The sequence below is a fragment of the Zootermopsis nevadensis genome, unplaced genomic scaffold, assembly GCF_977971745.1.
Source record: "Zootermopsis nevadensis isolate Lab colony 2312 unplaced genomic scaffold, Znev_1.0 Znev_ptg000013l, whole genome shotgun sequence".
Classification (NCBI taxonomy): Eukaryota; Metazoa; Arthropoda; class Insecta; order Blattodea; family Termopsidae; genus Zootermopsis; species Zootermopsis nevadensis.
In genome coordinates, this window is record NW_028259145.1 from 4,015,829 (window position 1) to 4,039,801 (window position 23,973).

The 23,973-nt window shown below is 40.4% G+C and overlaps 1 protein-coding gene across 1 annotated transcript in view; it reads left to right on the forward strand.

Annotated features, from left to right (window-relative positions):
• The window catches only part of LOC110832586 (putative NADPH-dependent quinone oxidoreductase VAT1L), a 47,320-nt gene that overhangs the window by 9,882 nt on the left and 13,465 nt on the right, over nt 1–23,973 (forward strand). The window contains exons 2-3 of the mRNA XM_022069717.2: nt 10,185–10,314; nt 16,242–16,457. Coding sequence (XP_021925409.1) covers nt 10,185–10,314; nt 16,242–16,457 — 346 coding nt within the window. The remainder of the gene's footprint in view (nt 1–10,184; nt 10,315–16,241; nt 16,458–23,973) is intronic.

The window sequence follows — 23,973 nt, forward strand, 5'->3', positions numbered from 1 at the left end:
AAAATTGAAACATAATGAGTTATTATTATTGTGTTTACTATTATTCTTACATGTAAACACAGATAATTCGCAAGAATATTATTTTAAAATCAAAGTTAATTTTTTCTCATAATTTCGACAGATAATTTTTGAATATATGGATGCACAAATAATGTATTTTTTTAATACATTGGTTTTCACTACTTTGGGCGTTATAAAATAAATATATTTTGTAAAAGTGTGATGAATCTCGCGGGCCGGAAAAATGTTCAAGGCGGGCCACATGCGGCCCGCGGGCCGCGGGTTGGCCACCCCTGCCTTAAGAGCTTTCAAAATTAACATTCAGTACAAATTTTGATACAATAAATTATACTCATTTATCTGTGTAACGAGTGATCTGATTCTTTTATTAATTTATATGTGATAGTCTTCTGTTTTAGATCGTGGTTTAAATATTACGACGGCGTTTGGGATAAATCCATTCTCTTGTCTTGTCGATAGATTGACGATCTTGGGTAAGAAAACGATGTATCTGGTTCTACTGATACTAACAGCATTCTGAAGATTTGTATAAACAAAAAAGAAGTTATTTTTTGCATTTGGTCTAACTTTTTTTTTTCTTAAAATTCACCTCCGTGGACACTAATTAGACGTTCTTTTTTGGTCAGAGGAGGTTTTGTTGTCAATCGACTTATGTTGTGTATTTGGGCAGTTGTTGACTAATTAAGTGCGTCTCGTTTGCGTAAACAATTGGCTGCTCCGAGGCGTAAACTGTTCTGGAAGCTCCAATTTTTCTACGTTTAACATTGACGTGTCTTTTCCATCTGCAAAAAGGAAGTTCACGACAAAAGACGAGAGTTATATATGAATTTTGTATCGCAAAATGTGTCTAATACTTGAAACAAACTTCATCATGACTTTTGTTAATGACGTCTTGCCTTCTTGGAAATTCGTGTTTCCTCGTACGACAATAAGTAGCGATTTCATAGCCGGCATCTGTTATTCCGTAGCCTAGAAACTGTAAATCTGTCTTGTAACTATCAAAATCATCCTTTCCTTTCCAGATTCTTGCTAAATTTTGTTTCCAAGCAAAGATAGTAATCACTGATATGATACAAACACTCCAAATGGAAATGTTTTGTGCCATTTAATTCTTCTAAAATGAACTTTCATGCATTATTCGGTGTAACTGTCCTTGGTTGTGGGTGATTTCCTTCCTATCTTGGTCAGTAAATAGTTCGGAACGAATACACTACAAAGGAAAGTGATTTTTATTCGGGCGGTTTTTGGTTTTTATGATAGCGGGTGGCTCAGAGTGGCCTTGTAAGAACTGACGAGACACCCCTCTAGTACGTGCTGTGGACGGGTCCATGTACAAGAACTCATCAGTTCTTGCAGATTCCATGAAATTGAGATCTTATTGTACCAAGAACCATGTTTATAGAAGGCCAGAGATCAGCAGCGTATAGAAAGAATTCCAGTATTCCGATCCACTTTAATCCGACTTGTATCACATTTTTTGAAAGTCCATTTTAATGTTATCCTCCCACCAACGCCTGGGTATCAGAAATGAAGTGTTCACTTGAGGTTTCCTAAACAGAATCCCGGACGGATTTCTTATTTCATCATGCATTTTAAAGTGTCGTTAAATAAACTAAAGACAGACATTTTGTCTGTAACTCATAAGTGATAGAGCTGATTAAATTGAAAATATTGTGTTCGATGTAAATTGAATTCGTCACACGTTTTAATTTTGATCCAAATCCGGTAGACTTCTACCAGACTTATTTAAAATAATTTTCGTACTTTTGGCGGTGAAATGCTCCGATGACAAATGACGTCTATTATTATTTATTATTATTATTATTTAGTGTTCTGTCTGACGACAGGTCCATATGAACAGGATCCTTCCATCCTTTTCTCGGACTGGGACCTGTTCATATACGTTCTTGGCAGATGATCCAGAAGTGGTTTGCCATTGCCTTCTTCTGTGTGTGAATGGAGTAATTGTTGGGATGCCACGGAGGAAAACTCCGTGATGCCTAGACCACGGCCTTGCCCAACACAAGTTATAAATTCGGGCACCGCCGGAAATCGAACCCGAGACCCCAGGATTACAAGGCCAGCGTTCTAACCGCTAGACCACCTCATATTATTATTATTTAGTGTTCTGTCTGACGACAGGTCCATATGAACAGGATCCTTCCATCCTTTTCTCGGACTGGGACCTGTTCATATACGTTCTTGGCAGATGATCCAGAAGTGGTTTGCCATTGCCTTCTTCTGTGTGTGAAGTGTGAATGGAGTAATTGTTGGGATGCCACGGAGAAACCGGAGAAGCCCCCGGAGGAAAACTCCGTGTTGCCTAGACCACGGCCTTGCCCAACACAAGTTATAAATTCGGGCACCGCCGGGAATCGAACTCGAGACCCCAGGATTACAAGGCCAGCGTTCTAACCGCTAGACCACCGTGGCTTTATAAATGACGTCTACATTACTTAATTTACTCGGTGCAAAAAACGCTCAGAATTATTATTGATTTTAATTTTGAGAATGGTTTGCCATTATCTTTATTAGAGTAACATTTTTTTATAGCTTGTTCATCTGTTACTAAAGCTATTTTCCCTCGTCTTCGTAACTTTAGTTTCCATATCAAGACACTCCATTGGTCTGTTCTCCGTTAAACAAGTAATTTACATATAATTAGTATTTAACAGCTATAAACTGCAAAAAATATGCCGCCGTCGAGACGCGTAGTAGTAGTGGCGCCGACGTCTCGTCAACAGGGCGTTGCCCTTTGGTTCGGACGCCGCTCCGTTCCGCGCCGCGCCGTGCAGTCTGGTCGAGCTACCTAGCAATCGATGTACGGGGAAGGAGTACTGGACCCATAAAGTGGCCAGACATCGATTACTTTCAGTCTACTCTTTGAAATCGTATTTTAGGAAATCGCTTTCCCTGAGCGTGACTGTTCACTTGAAAATTTAAAGTTAATGGAGACAAAAAGGTATAAGACGCCGCGTGGTTTGAAACTCGTGGGGTCGCCACTGCAGCGACGTTTTTCGGACGATCGGCCGTGCAAGTATTGAACGAGGTTTAAAAGTTTAGTAGGCCGTCTCTGCCTCCATCATCAAGGATTAATGTGTTGGGTGACTCCATCTTGCAGAAAGTCTCCGAAACGCTGGATTCTCATTCCGTCCTGTGGTTGGTTGATCACCAATTTTAATTCGACAGCGATCATTGGATTTCCTTCCATGATTTTGTATTCGCTATCCGTCGTGAAAGAAATTAAAAGTAGAAAAATATGTGGCAGACCTGTTTGTCTACAATAGTTACCGTAGTTGACCATTTTGGTTATGTTGGCGACCATTATTATGCGTTCGTTGAATTTTTACCGTGGTTTCCATGCTAATTGTGGTTCGTATTGACGTAAGATTCTCCACTAAATTAATACGAACCATAATTACCATCACCGAAGTTGTCGTGTATGGTAAGACTGTTGGATTTTGTTGGATCAGGTTATTGTAGGTTAGGTTAAGACACGTAAAGTTAAATTAGATTCCTTTAGGTTAGGTTAGGTTATGTTTGGTTTAGGACATGTTAGATTAAGTTAGGTTATGATAGGTTAGGTTTATTTAGTTTAGGTCAAGAATGATTGCTTACATTTTAATTTTGAATGATAGAATTTCGAATATTTAAATTAGGAATTTTTTTGAATTTGGGGTTTGAAGTTTCGAAGAAATTTTGAAAATTTTTGGTGTATCCAAATTTTGAAAAATTTTGAGTTTTTTTTGGAAACTTTCAAATGTTCAAATTGTTGCTAATTACAAGTCAGTTTTATGTACCACCTCGGGTAGCTGGCAGGATTGGCCAAGCCGGGAAAACTAAAAATACAACCGGGGTCAGGGACCCACCAGTTGTGAGAAACCTGAGGTCACTTCTCTGGGAGCCAGCAATTTTGACATACCACCACAGGGGGCTGGTGATTCCGGTTGAATTTGATCTTATTAGAGGAGTTGCTTATATGATTTTGATTAAATTTGGTATTGAACTATCGTAAAAGTAGCTTAACAAATTTTGTTTGGGTCATATCGTAATTTCCTTGGAACGGGTTATTGAGACGCTTGTACACATTCGAAGAAATTGATCGCTTTCAACGTGAGATATACAACTTCTTTTAAATATTTTCGATGTGGTGTATATTTACAAGAATACAAGGAATGTTACTTTCTAGCTATGCATTGTAATAGAGGTAAGGCGCTCGACGTCCTTCAGCTGGTTAGAAAATACCGTTTTTAAAATAAAAGTCCCTCGCTAGGTTCTGTATGAAGGGAAATAAAGTCATTGCACCACTTTTCTCACAGCGGCGTCCCGGCTTCGAGGCCAGGTCAGCCCGTTTGTATCTACGGTCGACATAGTGGCACTGTTACAGATTTTTCTCGAAGTTCATTTGCCCCCCCCCCCACCAATTTCAGTATCGTTCCATCGCAGCTCCTTATTTATTTATGTATCATCTAGGGACGGATAATGGGCCTATTCTTGGCTGTGAATACAAAAAGGCACATTCTTATTCCTTGGAAACATTAACAGCAATTTTATATTACATTTTGAACTTTTTCTTATTGAGGTTGGTTACATCCAGAGCTTGGACGTTAAAGTGAACTTGTGAAAATCTTGCCGATGAATCTGTTACTTAATTACTGACATTCTGCTGGGATGTAAGGAGAAATGACATGAGGGCTTGGGTAAAAAAAAATCTATACGTTGAGCTGAATTTTTAAATTTAAGGCAGAAAAGTCAAAACTCCTTAATTTCATGTTGTTGTTGTTATCAATTAAAGTTTGGATTGGTTTTTACAACACTAGCAAAATAACTGGCTTCTCGTTATTTTCGTACCTTTAGGAGTGTTTAGTTTCGTGTGAACTGTAGCAGATTCTCCAGCGTTCCATAAAATCTCTTCGGTTGCTTAATTACCAACGAAAATTTCATTTGTTCGTGGAATTCTGCAAGTTCCGGCGAGTAAACAGCTTCCGGAAGCCTCAACTCGAGATACAAATACGGACAGCGGAACAAGTATCTCGAGCTCCCTCTGTCAGCGGAAAGGAGACGTTCTTCTGAGTTTCAGAAAGAATCTCAAGTCTGATTTTGTTTTTCTCCCGCTGGGTCTGTAATTACCATGATTTGGTCAGACGAGAGCGACACATTAACGTTCAGCTGTGAAACAAATATTGGAAAGCAAATTGCGTGATTTGTGGTGCGTGTCACCCCTTGTTACAGGGGTTGGGGGAGAGTGGGCGTGACCTTACTTACCCCTGCCCCCATTCAGGCGCCAAGCTGCTAGACCCATTAAATGCACATTCAATACCTCAGCGGAAAACATGGCGGGAGATGAATTCATGAAATGCATAGCTTGACTTTGCGAAACATTACAATCGCAGGGGCAAACCACGATGAAATCTCGCATCTTTGTAGTTTTACAACCGCTCATACCACCCATTTTCACCCGTAACAGACCAGAAGCGCTCGGACGTCCGTTATATACAATTTGGACAACATCACCGTCTCTTGTATTTATATTACAGGTCATCTTCATGATTTAAATTAAGATTTATTTGTTTATTTATTGTTCTGTCTGACGACAGGTCCATATGAACAGGATCCTTCCATCCTTTTCTCGGACTGGGACCTGTTCATATACGTTCTTAGCAGATGATCCAGAAGTGGTTTGCCATTGCCTTCTTCTGTGTGAGTCTGAATGGAGTAATTGTTGGGATGCCACGGAGGAAAACTCCGTGTTGCCTAGACCACGGCCTTGCCCAACACAAGTTATAAATTCGGGCACCGCCGGGAATTGAACCCGAGACCCCCAGGATTACAAGACCAGCGTTCTAACCGCTAGACCACCGTGGCGGTTACAGGGAAGTATCCGCGGATATATTTTATAAGTAATCCCGGACAACCGACAAGTGGTGACCCTTGAGCTTGGTGGTACGGTCATAAAAAATCAGCATTTTGTGAAACGTTACAGAGCCTAAACGTGCTCGTATTCGTTCGTTCGACCTTAGCAAAGGAAACTGGTTTGACTGTGTGTAATGAATGGATCTGACTCGGGGACAGGCATAGGATGCGAACCACGGTAATGAACCTTATTGTTTCATGAAAGACGCCAACTTTCTTGACTAACTGAGCGACTGTAAGTTTCTCAAGAAGGAATCTGCTCCGTGGATTGAATAAGTTATGTAGTAAGTTCGAAAAAGAGAGTAGAAAGGTAAACATATCAAGAAAAGGAGATGGTACAAGCCGCCTAATTATGCATTATTTTTCCTGTGCAATGCCATGGTAACGATTTTTAGATATTATTTCTGGATAGTTTCCTCAAGCACCACTGACGGCGTTCCCTTGCAGGTCCCAGTTGGCCAGAGAATTTCCTTAATCATGGACGACTGCTTCACGAACACTCCTTGTTGATATATTTGTCGCTGAACATGTGAGTAGTTTACGTGTAGTAAAGCTTTTATTAAACAAATGAAAGCAAAAATACTTCATTTCTCTCTCCTCTCTCATCGTCTTGTTCCAAATCACGTTACGGGCCCCATAAAATAGTTCCGGATGCTTCATATGGCCCTCGGGCCGCAGGTTGCAACCGCGGTTTCTGTACTCGTTTGCTCTTTTGTTGTTGGCTTTGTTGAGAACTTCGTATTGTTTGGCTGCAACGCGTAATAGTGCTTTTGTTACCAAGATACTATCACCAAAATATATTTAATTATTATTGTACCCGGAAACGAATAGTGTTATCATCTTTAGTAATGACAATCCGCTATTTTCTATCAACTAACAAAATTTTATTTAATTTATATCTTAACTGCGTCATGTTTGTGTTTAATCAATATAATAATTTATTCACCGTCCATACACAAACTTAAATGTTGTTAAAATTACTTAAGATTACATAAAATTACAACATTTTTTAGAATTAGATCTTGATACATTTCACATTTTGACGACATGTTTCGGTGTATTTCACCATCATCAGGTCAATCAATTTAAAACTGTTTTAAATACACCGAAACATGTCGTCAAATGTGAAATGTATCAAGATCTAATTCTAAAAAATGTTGTAATTTTATGTAATCTTAAGTAATTTTAACAACATTTAAGTTTGTGTATGGACGGTGAATAAATTATTATATAAAATTTTATTTATATATTGTTTAAATCTTGTCCGTCTAATCACAATAAATTCTTATTAAATATTAAAATATTACAATAATTAACATTTAAAATATTTAAAATATTAAATGATGTTCTTTATCGAAATATTCGATTTACATTAGACCATCATAATCGAATATTTCGATAAAGAACATCATTTAATATTTTAAATATTTTAAATGTTAATTATTGTAATATTTTAATATTTAATAAGAATTTATTGTGATTAGACGGACAAGATTTAAACAATATATATTTATTATATCACAATATGACGCAACATTACCATCTCAAAAATTTTATTTAATTATGAACCCGCGAGGATAATAAATAGTATTATTTCCAGAATTTAATCTTAAAACATTGCATACCGCGTAGTGTATTGGAATATAAAATATGCATACAAACAAAACTGTTTACACTATGAAAGACACTAATGCCAAACGCGTTTCGACCTCAAGAGGTCATCATCAGTGGCAAAAGAACAAGTTAAATCATAAAATATAAATCAAAAGATTGTTTTCTTTTAACAGAGTGTAAAGGTAATTTCTTTTCCCCACTGACGATGACGTCTTGAGGTCGAAACGCGTTTGGAATTAGTGTCCTTCGTAGTGTAAACAGTTTTGTTGGTATACATATTTTATATTTCAGGATTTAATGTTTACGGATCTACCATTAGTGTCAGTCACATTATGAGCTCTCCGCTTTAATTCATCTCTCATTTCCCTTCTGGGTCTTCTTTTGTAATTTTTTAAATATTCTTCGCGTTGTCACAGAAGCCCCGCTGTAGGTCTTCACAGAAGCAGCGTTTTTTCAATGAAGTCTCCCGAAATGTTAGCGGAATTTTATTCGTCTACCTTCATTTTAAAATAATAAGAACAAAGGAAATTAAAATAACAGTTCGTTTTATGTTTGTATAAATTAGTTACTAAAACCCACGCAGTGAAGACCTTCGTATTTTGTACTTTACACGAAGTCTTAGGACGATCGGCCATAGAGCAGAGAAATCATTACAAAATTTTAGTCTTGAGAATCTGAATTGAATAGACCAGTGGCATTCAAAATTTTTTGTTCGCGTACCCCCAGATATAATTTCTCTTCAACTTTGTACCCCCAAAGTTGTTGGTGTATAATTCAAGTTATACATAGTATATAATCTACATCTAAAATAAATTACGTCCGAAATAATGTTATTAAATCTGGCCCTGATTATTTAGTGTTTATCGTAATTTTTTTTTTTTTGAATTTCACGTGCCCCCTAAGATGTCTTCGCGTACCCCAGGTTGAATACCACTGGAATAGACCACTTGGAAGATGCAGACTTAGGACATGAGTAAAGACGTTCTGTTTGTCTTCTGGTTTGTAACTCCGTGTGGGTTTGTGGGCAGCTGACAACATTTCATCGTTTACGCCACCTGGGAAAAGTATGTCTTCAGCAAACCCTTCCCACAGCCCCGCGAATTCTGATCACCCATTCCGCGTCATCTGTTGTGTAGCTGCAATCGAGCCAAAATGCTGCTAATTACAAATCCTGCAGGAGGAAATATTTTACTGTTTGTTTGTGTAGCTGCTGGCATTACGTTTTGGCCACGCAGCCTGTGTTTCTGCTGTTCACTGATTGTGCTCCAGATACCTTGAACCTCTTTTGTTGCCAATTTCAAAACTGTAAAAAAGAAGACGTGTTCTAGTTCTGGGTGTCATAATATCCCTTGACAACCCTCAATCACGTGATCTTCGAAATAACAGCCAGCTCAATTAAATTCGGAATAGTGCGGCTGCATTTTTGACAACGGAGTAACATATATATATATATATATATATATATATATATATATATATATATATATAATTCGGTGATGAACCTTCGGGTTCGGTAAGCCATCTAGTTAGTTAGTTATATATATATATATATATAATAGCCACGGTGGTCTAGCGGTTAGAACGCTGGCCTTGTAATCCTGAAGTCTCGGGTTCGATTCCCGGCGGTGCCCGAATTTATAACTTGTGTTGGGCAAGGCCGTGGTCTAGGCAACACGGAGTTTTCCTCCGTGGCATCCCAACAATTACTCCATTCACACTCAGAAGAAGGCAATGGCAAACCACTTCTGGATCATCTGCCAAGAACGTATATGAACAGGTCCCAGTCCGAGAAAAGGATGGAAGGATCTTGTTCATATGGACCTGTCGTCAGACAGAACACTAAATAATAATAAGATGAGGTGGTATAGCGGTTAGAACGCTGGCCTTGTAATCCTGGGGTCTCGGGTTCGATTCCCGGCGGTGCCCGAGTTTATAACTTGTGTTGGGCAAGGCCGTGGTCTAGGCAACACGGAGTTTTCCTCCGTGGCATCCCAACAATTACTCCATTCACACACAGAAGAAGGCAATGGCAAACCACTTCTGGATCATCTGCCAAGAACGTATATGAACAGGTCCCAGTCCGAGAAAAGGATGGAAGGATCCTGTTCATATGGACCTGTCGTCAGACAGAACACTAAATAAATAAATAATATGTTACACAACTGAAAGACGCAAGTTACCTCTTTGTACGTCGTAGTTCCTCGCCATGATATCAGTTTACAGAATACTACCTTGGTCAGAGGCAACCTTAGTAAGAGTGTGTAACTCCTCGTGGCTGTGGCAAATACACCGAGAGCCCCCCTCTAATCCTGCTGGATCCCCCCTCTTCCGTGCCTGCGCACGGGATAAGATCAGAATGTAGGAGATTAAGTGTCAGTCACTTAATCTGAGGTTTCCATCACTTTTGACCAAAGAGTCGAAAGTTTCGTCTCAATTAAAAAAAATAAAACAGTCGTCTACATGCTCCTGGCTAATTGGGAATTGACTGTAATACAGACTGAAAATTTTACAACTGTAGTCGTAATGTATTCGGAAATAGTTTACGAACGTGTAAGATCGTGGTGCAGACCGGACAAAGCACCGAGCTCATGAAACAGGTTACACAACTGAAAGTCGATCTGTGTTTCTGATTGCAGTGGGCTCAATTTCCAAGATCTGATGGTGCGTCAGGGTGCGATCGATTCGCCACCGAAGACTCCGTTCACCATGGGGTTCGAGTGTGCCGGTGAAGTGGAAGAAATCGGGGAAGGAGTCACGGACTTCAAGGTGAGACTTTGCCACTGTAGTTCACATCCGGCCTCGCCTTATGTCACGGGTGGCCCAGTCAGGTTTTCGGAAGTCTTGTGAGACGTTGTTTGTTACGAAACTGGAATAAGATGCCTGAACACATTTACGAGTGTTTCACGTAGCGGCCCTTAAAACACAAATAAGCTGCTCGACCATGTATTTATTATCCAAACACACTTCAGCACATTTCCGCCTATTTTTTTTTATTTATTTTTCGCCTCATTCCTTCGTTGATCTATTTCTGGTTTTCATTGGCTGTTTTCTTTGGACTGGTTTGAGAGGTGGTAGAACCGTTATGTCTGATGGATGTAGCGAATCTTTAATATAAGTAGCGATCCTGACGCATCTCCTGTTTGATGTGGACATGTTTTTAAAGCGAGAGTTCGTTGTGAAAATACTTTGGTAAACAACAAACAGTTGGCCTTCCTGAAAACAGGAGACGCGTATAGTCTGCGCAGTAGCGGAGCTGGCGGACGAGCCTAGTCTGTGTACCTGTGGTGGCACGGTCAGTGTATTTCTTTTGTTTGGGCGTTCAGTCACACAAGCTCGTCGGTGCAGTCAGCATTATAACTATCGCAGAAGAGACTCGCTCCTATCCTCCCCCTTGAAAATTCCATTGCGCCGACTATAACAAACGCTTTTGTGCTAAGCCCCACAGAGTTCAAGTGGTAAGTACGAGGCGCGTCCTCAAAGTAAGTTTCCCTGGGGCCGTTTACAGAAACAAAACACAATTTCATGGAAATATTTATTGCAACAGATACAGCAAGTGTCCAGCTATTTTTCAACATATTCGCCACCGGAATTGAGACATTTGTCATACCGTGGGACCAACTTTTGAATACCTGTGTCGTAGAAGTCTGCCGCCTGGGATTTGAACCACTGTGTGACAACCATCTCCGCCTCTCTGTCATTCTCAAAACGCTGACGCTGACCGGACAGGAATTTCTTGAGGTGTAGGAAAAGATGGAAATCACTGGGAGCGAGGTCCGGGCTGTAGGGTGAATGATTAAACACCTCCCAGCTGAACTCCTGCAGGAGACTTGCTGTCCGTCGAGCCGTGTGCGGCCTAGCGTTATCACTGACCGCACTTCACAGTCGGCGGGAGCTGGAATAAGAACCTCCATCTTCAACAGCTGCAACGATGCTACTGTGAGAACGCGGGAGTTTCCGTTAGTGCATGCGCCATGCTACGTCATTGCTCTATCACGTACGCACAGTCGCTTCGCGCAATATAAGGTTTGCTAGCTGTGGGACGAGTGGGAAACTTACTTTGAGGACGCGCCTCGTAGTAAGTAACTCATCGTTTCTGACAAAACACTGCTTCGATATTCCCAGAAGACCTGGACTTTGATCCGTATAAAATTCAAATTGTTCAGCAGATTCAATAATAAGATAACGGGTTTTTCATCATTGTTTGGACATTCTGAATGTAACACGTATTGAGAATTCGACAATTGAAAACTTCGAGCGAAGTGTGGACCTAATTCTGACCGTTTACGACATAAATTTGAATTCCTGGAAGCAGGAAGGAAGTGGTCGTGTTAAATGGAAAACGAAATGTTCTTCAGGTCCCTTGTAACTCCATTATAATCAGGTCTGACATTTGAAGAACTCTGGAAATTCGAGCAGTTAATGCAATACTCAAGTTTCGGTGAATTTAGTAAATAGTGAATGAGTTGATCTCCGTGGAAAATACATTGTTAGCCCCTTGTTTGCATCAGCGTTCTCCGTATATCCTTATGTACAATTTCAATATACAAACTCGGTTATGACGTCATCCAAGGCACAGCAGAGATTACGTCTTACTACCCGATGAAGGGATTAAATCAGATTTCGTGAAGAAATAAATAGGCTTATTTTGTACAGCACTAAATTGACTTTAAATGTGAACTAGGTCTTATTTTCCGTATGGTCTGAATTGTGGAATTATGTTGTGACAGCCCGTTCTGAGTTCGATTCCGGACAGGTTACCTGAACTTGACTTTCGGCTGTCAATCCGGTTTATATGCAAAGAAAGGGGCTTAAGTTAGGTTTTGCTTTTGATAGAAGCTTTCTAAATCAAAATTTATAATTATATTACATCGGACATTTGTTAGATTTATATTATTTTGGGATTGTAGCTTGACGTAAATGCTATGCGGGCTTGTGTCTGACCAGCGACAGGCTGCAACCTGGGACGTGCTTTTGACAATAGGAACTCAGTGGAATTTCCACTGAGCCCATTGGGATGAGTAATCCCTACCCCATGCCAGAGGTACATTGACAATAGCTTGTTGAATTTGAAGGGTTTTGGAAGGAGGTGGGATTTCCAGGGGACTCTTCCCCTCTGCAAGGCAGGTCGATATAGTAACAACGTGCACAACCGACTGAACTATCATCGGGTTTGATGGTGGCAGTGTGGAGGCTTACTGTCGCAAATAGATTTCGATACTGTGGATTGTCCCTCCTCTTTGGAGGCGTCGACGGGTTAAGACGGCCGTGTCATTCCTCTCGTTCCCCATTTCCACACGTATTTTTCCTGAGGTCATAGAAGTCATGTCAACCCTTCGCGCCTAACCCACCTCTGTAAGTCGGAAATACGTGTTAGAGAGGTGGGCGTTTGCAGCGTAAACCAAATTTACATTAACTTTATCCTCCATCCTTAACACTTTTCTTTGGGACTTCAGTCATTCTGTCCGTTCTCGAAACCCTTCTGTCACTGAAGCTACTGTACTTTTTCCACACATTTTCTGAGGGCATGAAAAGTTATAAACGAACTGCCTATTCCACCAGTGTCTTTGTAAGAGAGGCAGAAAAACGCGTGTTTTATGGAGATTTAATTAGTACCACTCAGTATTAGACGCTGTAGTCAAAGTGTCGCTAGAACCAAGTTCGACTGTACTTCCGTGCCTGTAGTTTTTTTTGACGTAAATACGTCTATAAGGAAGGGTCATTCGGCAAAAAAGGGGAACGAAAAAGTGTAACTTCATTGTTATGTTACCTAGGAAACGTCATCTGTTTACTTAGCATTGTTATTACCTATAAAACATTACATTACATTTCATTACATTACCTTACCTTATATTACATTACATTACTTTACATTACTTTACATTACTTTACATTACATTACTTTACATTACTTTACATTACATTACTTTACATTAAATTACATTACTTTACATTACATTCAGCTACCACAGACCCATCTTAAGCGTAACTAATTCAAGTTAAATAAGCAATGTCTTAATCAAACTTATCTCAATTGTAAAGCATGTATAAAGGAAATATTTAGAATAAAGCCAATATATAAACTTCCTTTCCGTATAGACGTGTTTACGTCTAATTCTCCTGAACCGTGGTTCCACTGTCAACTTTTTTATGTTAGTATCGATCCTTAGTCGATGTGCTGCATATCGCCTCGTCTGTTTATGAACTCGACAAATGGTTCATTATTGCTTTTCCGTTATCCGTTGTGTTGCGACAAAATGCTTGTGCCTTGTCTCAGAATCAGTTACATTATTAAGAAAGGCCACTAAATGAAGTGATGGCAGATGAATCTGGCTTTGGAGTCGAATATTCTTTGTTGATAATGAATTTTCTACAACACGTAATTTAATGAAGAAAGTACACGTGACCCCTCGAGAAAATGGGAGAAAATTTAAACGATTTTTCTTACGTTGTGTTACAGAATGTTGTAAAGTCTGACAATGAACAAATTTGTAAAAGACGTGCTTGTTAAAACATTATGTACTCTTTCATTCAATCATTCATTGATCTGACTTAATTATACTGAAGTCTGTGATTCCAACACCGGGTGTTTACGAACCTCAGCCTGATATTAGTATCTCTAATGGTTCCATTCTGTTGCTACGTAGACTTTAATTTTCACCGCTAGAAACCTACCCTTCCCTTCTCTTCCTTTCATTGTTCCCACTTACATCTTAAGGCCTACAAGAGCGGATGCCCCCAATGACATCCAGTTATGACAATTTGCCTTCTCCACTTAATCGGTTGACTCTGCTAACATCGCTCGTGAGAAAAACCTACCACTTGGACCGTCGCGAACCCCGCAGTCAATAAGAACTTCCAAGAAAGATCACGCTTGTCACTGTCAGCACCGTAAATCAGTTACTATGGTTAGTTTACCAACCGTCTCTAATGGCGAAAACTCTTTTCTTAAGAATACAGTAGCGTGTTCGAGGATTTATACCAGCGATGGATGAATAGACTCATTGTTGTGTCTGCAATACTTCCCTGCACCATAGTACAGGCATCACTGATCCTTTGGACAGAACAATTGATAACTCAACTCAACTAAGCTACTTATTTAATACTTTTCACGTACAGTTTACATTAATTTATTACTTAGTTTCATGGTGAATCAGATGAGATGACTGGTTAATAATTATATTTCTTTAATCGTCTCTTTTTAACACTTTTCAACTTCAATTTCGGTTCTAGAAATTTCGATTGCGTAGCTCAGTTGGTGGTCGTCGGCAGGCACGATACTGTTACGCTTAGCCGCCATCTTCTCGTGTATTATTACGTCACGATTAACCATGATGCAATGCAATATTTACAAAGCATAGTTCCGTATGTAGTAAACAATAAATGATTTTTCTCAACTCCTCTTAATCACAAAACAGAGTGTATGTGGAATGTAGAAAACGTCAAAACAATAATATTCTCTTGTATTTCTTCATTCTGCAACATCATTCTTTTATAAGCTTCTAATTTTTCACAGGAGACTGATTTGTGTATTCTCGTGATTTTCTTTAGTCCCGCCTGGTATATGCTTGGGTGGATAATTTCGTGCTACACTTCTGTCATAGAAGCCCACAAGCATCTGGGAATTGTGATACTCAATATACGAACTGAACAGTTTCCCGTTAATTCGCCGGTACCAGGGTAAAAATTGTGTAAGTCCACAAATTACAAACCATTATAGCTGTTACTTTACAGCCCCCTGTATTTTTGCAAAATTTAACATTTCAGCTTTAAGTCCGTGTGGAAATCGTGTAATTATACTTTGTAGGTTTAAAAAGCAATGAATATATGGAGAAATTCCGATTTGTTCAGGAAGATGGAAAAGTCGTGCATCCCATAGAGAATATTTATTGATAGTTGCAATTGAATACAATTCGACTGAGCTAATAAACACACAAGATCACCGTGACTATACAAGAGCCCACAGAGGTCGCGTCATGTCGTAACTGCTCTCGCCAGTCCGTCAGTTGCCTTTCAGCAGTCGAAGTGGAAGGATGTCCTTTTTCACAGGTGCAACGGGTGTCCATTGTCGAACGCTACGTGGCATCTCGTTCTTACGTGACTTGTCAGAATGAGTTTAGGGATTCGTTTCCCGATTCTCCTGTCCCAAACTAATCGACGTCGTCGGTCTGATGACACCGTTTCCGTGATACAGGAAGCTGGTGGGACAGAAACTTTTCCGGTCGATGTCACGATGCAGAATGCGGTGGACGTTTCAGCAACTTAATATAACACTTTTTTTATTCCAGTGTGTCATATTTATTGTATTTTATTTTTTTACAAATAGAACATGTGTCAGGAACGGGTTGCGTGACTTTTGAATCACTCTTTATGCCCTTTCACGTTGGGCGACACTGTTTTTAAACGTTTATATTCGTGTTATATATCTTGTTCTTCGGCTATCGCTCAGTTTTACATAGGAAATTTGATTTATGTCGAGTGTGGTGCGTGGTATTGGTGACAGGTAACGAACGGACCGAGACCGGAAGCCAAGGATAGATTGGGAGCAGTTTGACGTCGTAAATCACGCCTCAACCAACCGGGTAATTTGTGTCTGGATTTATATTGAGGTTACTTCACATGGTGTTAGCGCCACAATACCAGGCACTTCCCGCCTTGGTGCCTTTCAGATCATTGCATTGTTTTCTGCACTCTAGGTGGGTGATCGCGTGGTCGCGTTGCCGGAGTACCGAGCATGGGCCGAGCTGGTGATCGTCCCTTCCCGGTATGTGTACCACATTCCTGCCGAACTCAGCTACCTGGATGCTGCTGCGATCGCCATGAACTATCTGGTCGCCTACATCCTGCTCTTCGAGCTAGGTGGCCTGGCGCCTGGCAAGAGCGTCCTCGTCCATTCCGCTGGTGGCGGCGTCGTAAGTACTGTACCAATCCGTGAACAGTAGACTGTAGCTGTGCGTCTGTTACGCATTGAACGTAGTCGACTCTGTGGGCACGTACGCTGCCCAGAAAAAAATCATTTGATATTTATTTATATCCGTCGGCAAGTGGTTGTCGTCTACAATCGATTAATTACAATTAGTTGTGTAATATTAATCAAAGAGACTTATATGCATAATTTTGGAGAAAAAGACAGGACTTTTCAAGATTTTTCTTTGATTTGAATTCTGTATTCGCTGCCAGACAGGCCGGTAGGATAGAAGATCGATGTTGATGCAGACATCAAATATGCGAGTTCGATTCCTGACCCAGACATATGATTTGAAATACGTTCGAACTCGTTTAAAATATCCCGTTGTGTGTTGTTATATGTTTCAAAATTGCCGTGTGGAACTCATACCAAGATCAACTGAAAGTGGGTTGTGATATTAGAAAGAATGCGATTACTGCTTGTAAATCTGCAGTTCAGTAACATTTGTTTACGGGCGAAAATCTGTCTTCAGTTGTTATCATTTACGTCGTCACTCTTTTATTTTCCCGGGATTGGTGTTATTCAGTGACTGAATCTGACTGTACACAAAACTTGTATTTGCAAGTAACATTTATTCTAGAAACACATCTGTTTCGTAAAATATATAAATTAATTTGTATGTTGGCCCTTGAAAGGGCCGTTCTTAAGACCTAGAATTTCTCATTCCTCTCGGCATGGGCCCAGTGACTCTGGATGGTTTTGAAAACGTCCTCTTCGAGTGCTAATTGTACGAGTTTATGTTTTGAGCCCCTTATTTTCTGTAAAGAAACAAGCACGCTTGTAGAGTATGTCGCTTCGAAAATAGAATTGTCTACAGTCAGATTCGAACACGGAACCTTTAAGTCAGAACCCCAGTGAATAACCACTTCCGGATAATGATCATTAGATCATTTTAAATTTGTCGAGTTACTAATCACTCACGTTACTCTTGGCATTTTAGACACTTGAATTAATTGTAGTTTGTGGTGAAGTTTCTAATTAAGTTTCCAAAACGTGGAGAGACAGTCCAACTATTTCTGACCGAAAAGGATACGAAAGTTTTCCACCAGAGACGTACTTCTTCTTCAGAAGCCAGCAGTAAGTTCAGCGAATCAAGAAATTCTCCGCGTTGTATGGAGCCGAAAGTTTCGTTATCATGTCCACAAGAACTGACGACCGGTCGGTCCCTGCCCTCGTAAGATAAATCCAGTCCACATCCCCAAACCAGATTTGACGAAGATCCTCCCATCTATGTCCTCCGAGTGGCCTCAACTCTAGAGACTTCCCAACCATAATTTAGTACGCATTTCTTATCTCCCGGTACGCGCTATATGGCCCGCTCATCTCATATCATTTGATTTAATCACCGTAATAATAATTAATGAAAAGTAAAAATTGTGCATGTCTACATTATTCAGATTTTTCAATCTTCGAGTCAATTCTGCCCTCTTACTTCCAAATGTTCTCCTAAACACCCTGTCTCAAACAATTTGTGTGCTTCCTTAAGGAAGACCAGGTTTCACACCCATACAATACAGCAGGTCCAGGTACAGTTATGTGTGTACGTATTTTATACGTTTTTAGATACGAGGCAGGAAGTCTGAAGATCCTGAAATGCATTGTAGCCAACATTCCCAATTTAATCTTCTCTTAATTTCCTCGTGAATACAATTGTGATTTGTTAACGTCGTTGAAAATATCTGAACTTTGACGTATTTTCGAAGCTTCAAATCAAAAATGATTCTGTCCCGTCGTCTACAGAGACTTAAGTGTGTTAAGTAATCTTCTCCGAGTTTACTAATAGAGATTCTACATTTGTGTGACGTGTATGTTTTCACTCGATAAATTATCGTCAATGGCGTCGATCAGAAGCTGATTTTCCGCGTAGAGTCCCATTCCCTCCTTGTTTTCTAGCGACTTCCTGGTGGCACATTCAGAACCAATGATGAAATGCAGTGGTTGTATCAGATCATTGTGAACAGGAAATTTGTCACAGAAATTTTTACGTATACTATAGCACTCCTATGAAAAACTGATTTGAGCCCTTCTAGCTGGACCCTTCTAAGTTGGGTCTAAATAAAAAGTTTCTTCGATGTTATCCATCGTCTAATAAAATAATAAAATTTAACGACGTTTCGGAGATAGAATCCCGTCTCCGAAACGTCGTTTAATTTTATTATCTTATTAGATGGATAACACCTAAGGAACTTTGTATTTAAATAACTCACCATCGTCACAGACTTTTAGATTTGAGATGGGTCTGTTCGTTACAAAACTGTTAAATTGAAGATCGCTTTGCGTACCCCGCTGTCTCCAAACTACGAGGTGCGATCGGAAGGTTTCCAGACTGCGCGTATAAAAACCCGTACACTTATCTCAGGTATTAAATTCATCCATCACCCTCGAAGTAGTTCCCCTGGGAGTGAACACAACGATCCCAGCGCCGCTGCCAAGCCTGGAAGCATCCCTGAAATCTTTCTTTGTCAGCCTGTCAAGCACCATCTGCGATTCTGCCTGAATCTCTTCTATCGTCTCAAATCTCCTTCCCTTTAGCTGAATTTTCATCTTTGGGAAGAGGAAGAAGTCACACGGAGCTAAGGAGGGTGCGGGATGACGGCCATGGTGTTTGAGGCCAAACACTGCCGAACTTTGAGGGCGGTGTGCGCTGGCGCGTTGTCATGATGCGTCGCATGTGGAGTTCTTCCTTTAGAATCAGCTGACAGGTCCCATAGCCTATCCAAACAATGTCGCACAAGTCGTTGATGGTACGACGTCGATCTTCGTGAATGGCACGCCGAATCTTCGTAACATTTTCGGGCGTTGTGCTCGAAGATGGTCGTCCAGAACGCTCGTCATCATCGACAGAGGTTCGGCCATTTTTAAAACGTGAATGCCGCACAAACGTTTGTGCACGACCCATTGCGGACTCCCCAAATGCTTGCTTTAGCATTTCATAGGTTTCCGTACCCGTTTTGGCGGGTCTTTGGCAAGAGATTCAGGCAGAATCGCAGATGGTGCTTGACAGGCTGACAAAGAAAGATTTCCAGGGATGCTTCCAGGCTTGGCAGCTGCGCTGGTATCGTTGTGTTCACTCCCAGGGGAACTACTTCGAGGGCGATGGATGAATTTAATACCTGAGATAAGTGTACGGGTTTTTATACGCGCAGTCTGGAAACCTTCCGATCGCACCTCGTACAATGTGTCGAAGTTCATATCAGAGAAGGAATTTAATGGAATGACAGTTCCGTTAAAACGTGTTTGTTCGAGAACATTGGCCATTGACTGCCACTGGAATTTCGAAACGAACGCTGGCAAGAACCAGGAAAATACATTGAAAACAGGAGAGACAGTTTCCGTAAGGAGAGATCACGACCGGGGAGGAAAAAGGAAGTTTGTTGCAGATGTATATTTCGTTTTGATGAAAAAGTCATAACGAGACTTCTTCACAATTTCAACGTTACAGAGAAACGGAGACGACCCTGAAATCGCTACTTCGTCACGTCCAACAAAAACAATGAGACGATACATCAGTCACTAGGAACGCTCGTGAAGTTGTGTTTCAGATGTTGAACACGGTTTTGTCTATAATACATTTCTTCTCCTGCTGTGTCTCTGGATGTCTGCCACTCACGACGTTGTTTGTGTCTTTGTTTGTGGGAGAAAACTACCGACAGTTGAGAAGCAGCGAAATCGGAGCTTTGAGCAGGAAATAAGTATCGACAGACAGACAGGAAGGAGGGCCAATTGTTTGTGTAGATTAGACGTACTTGGGTAGTTCCCATGTTCTCGTGGTGCACCGCATGAGTGGACTGACTCAGTACTTGAGATGTTAAAGCTTTGTCGGACAAAGGGCGACGTCCACGTCCACGCGGGAGAGATTTATCAGGCCGTCAACACTAACGCCTGATAAAGAAAGACATTTCACTGACCGATTTCAAAAGATCAGCCCTTGCGTCCAAGTTGTATCATCACCCCCGGTCCATTCATTCTTACATTTTTCCTTTATTAGTGCAACCAGCCCGTCACCTGATCAATTTCATCGATGCAAGCAGGAAGACGAGTTTTACCACTTCTTCAACACGGACCACGACCAACGTTAGTTCTGGGAAGTGGCCAACGCCGATCACAGCTTCTGTATTCAGCAAACTGTCTGTTTTAAAAGAACCGGACTTATAGAGACTTCGATATTCCAAGTTACAAATTTGTGTTACCGATTCGTAACATTTTCTTTTTTCCAACCTGCAAGCCGTAGGACCATCCCTTGAATGTGTCCTCCATATCTAGAGACCTCCGCCGTCCCTAGCTTGCGGACACGCCTTTCCATGTTGATGACAAAGAACCCGCGTAGCGGATTGAATCCCCTGACCCGAATGCTAACGACGTAATGAACGAACATGGGCCCCGACGATCCAAGATTTCTGGTGGGAAACTTTAAAAGCAGAGACCGCGTAGGTCGGAGGATAATATTAAAATGGTAGGTGATGAAGCGTGAATCCAGGGGTTCCATGTTCCATAAAAGCAGAAAATGTCTTGGCCAATTGAACTGTAATAAACGTTTCAAAGAAGTCAGTGCACCGTGAAGTTTGATACATTTTCGTTTTATCTTTTCCGCGGTAACTGAAATCGAATGTCGTAGTGAGCAGGTGTTTTATCTCGGCCACAGAGGGCGAGAACATGGACAGAGTTCTGTACCAAGATTATGCTTAGATCTGAGGCTTCTCAGGGCAGTGATGATTTCGATTCTGGACTGCGGAGAATGTTGGTAAATCTTGTAGGTGGTTAGTAGCGTTTCGGAGATACATATCACGTCCATCTTCACGGTTGACGTCACTGTATCTTGCGTGAAATGATAGGACAAAGAAGGCGAGCAGATACGTTAGGCGTAACGGACCTCGCAGACGACAGTTGACAAGCGCTCCTTAGAGTTCGGCTTCACGCTTCGTATCGTTGGGATGAACTTGCAAGTTAGTAAAAAGTCTCTGACGAGACTTTGTGCACCCATTGACCTAAGGAATATGATTAGATTTAAGTTGAATTGTGGAGTAATGCACTGCAAAGTTTCGTCAGCCATAAGTGTGTCTAGTTGAGTGGAAATATTACGAGCCCAATATCCCAGTCGGTAAAGTGGATGACTGCGGTTTGGATGACCGATATTTGTTTCTAGGCATTGCCACATTCTGACCAACCCTTGGGTCGACTAATCCTCATACCCAGTGGCTACGTTCTGCTCTTTCCTTAGGGATAAAGCCAATGGAGCTTGAAACTCGCGACTTATGTTCGTCTGGTGCCGAATTCTAGAAAACGTTTACCCTACCTCCACGTCCAACGTCACAGTTTTATCGTCATAAGTCAAGAATTGTAGGCCATTTTGTTTTTATGCATTACATTGTTTCTCATATTTCACAAGAACGCGTAATTTTACGTAACCTGACATTTGTTTGAAACATGTTTCGATGTGGTGAATATATATATTTTTTTTTACCGAAATACAACGAGTGATACAGCCAGAACATTTTTACCAGCAATACACGAACTTCATAACGAATTGGAAACATATGGTTAGTGTGAAATACCATTCGTGTGCAAACATAAGTTCCTACATACGTACGTGTACTATTATTTGCTTTATTCATCCCACCAGCCCTGCCGTCATGATGCTGTAGACTACTGTTAATAACTTACATTATTTACATTTAATTAATACATTATTTACATTAATTAAAACTGAGAACAGTAAAACTATTAGTGTTTGCTTTAATATTCAATTCAATCAAATGAAAATGGTAAATAACGGTCTATATTTACAGCCTTGTCTGTACGTATGGAAATCTTTTCATTGTTGCATTTATTTTATGAAACTACAATAATTACAGAGCATTAAGACTGTTTGTGAGTTCACTTATCTTCTCAGCACAAGAAACAGTTGGTTTCAACAATGCATTGAACTAAAAATCGAGAGAAATACAAATGTATAATCCTTAGTGGGTTGTGACTTTTAGGTTATGTTTGTTGAGACGACTGCCTTGCTCTAAGGCACGCTTACTTCCACATCTGTTGATACTCAAGTTCAGGGACAAGGTTTATAAATAGTTGAACTCACCTTTGAATCGAATCAGAATTGCGGTCTGCAAATTTCAAACGGTAAAGGGTTTTTAATTCGTAAATATCTTGGGCCAAAGACTTTTATAGTAAAATTCTTAAAGGCGTGCGTTCCTTTTTCAACTCTTGAAATCTTTCGGCAAATGCAGCTTGTATTTTCACGACTGCCTCTGCAAGGAAGAATCGATGTATCGATCGAAATATTGAGGTCACGATTGTTTAATAGTTCATACTGCTTCCATTATCCGCTATATTAAGCGTGTTATTTAATGCGAGAAACAGATTTATTTAACTATTAATAACGATCTGTACAGGATAAAATAAGACATTTTCGTAGTATAGGAAAGTTCGTTGCATTTCTCCGCAGTAGTTTTGCCTCAAGTTTCGTACAGTTTAAACATTTTCTGTCACGAATTGTTCATCACGGGTTGTACTCCCTGCGCCAGTGTTCTACAACCGGTGTGCCGCAAATGTTTATATCCACACTTTATAGCCAAGAAGGCAATGTCTTGTGTTTCGTGACGACAGCTGTACTCTTACGTCACTTCCGGTTTGGGACTTTGAAACTTTCATGTGCCTGGTTATTCTTGCACGGTGTACAAATGAAAGAACTTTTTAACAAACTATAGATGTATGAAGCGGTTAGGAACGCCTTGACGTCACCCGAAATAAAATTAAAATCTCTTCAAGTCAATAAATTTACCGTGTTTCACTACGCGGGTTAATTTATGTTGGTAATGTGACCCGGGTTTCTGGTTATCAGTCAGCAACAATGGAACGAAGGGTAAATACGTTGTGGAATTGTTCTTTCATTGCAAAGATCGTGTTAGTATACATTTCTGTTAATATAAAATCAATTCTTAAAGAACCAAACCAAGTTTATACATCGGACATCAGTGGTTCCAGTAATAGAGCTTATCGTAGTTATGAAGTACTCCATACTGAAGCTCGAAAAATAATTTGAGAGGGCACCCTTCATTCTAAAAATATGCGTCTGAAGGCGAACGAAGCAATCTTAATTTCTCGAATTATCGAAACATGGCAGCCGAGGCATGTGGCGTTCTAAAAAATAATGGCGGTGTTTTACAGATTATTCCAGCGTCTGTCATCCAGAAAAGAAACCAGCGACCCAAAAATAAAGCTACAAACTTCCACGACTTCAGAAATAGTTCGGGGTACTGTGTTCGATTTCTATGACAGTAAATTTTCGCCTGTAAAAAGCTTTTAGAATGATTAAGCGTTCAGGGTTCAGATATTAAAAAAAACAACGAGTTATGTAAATTCCCAATGGAGAGGAGTGTCTTTCTTGGCGTTCATGGGTACTGTGTACCAGATTACGATATCTTGCAATAACATCCCGGTATTTTGCATATAAAGCCACG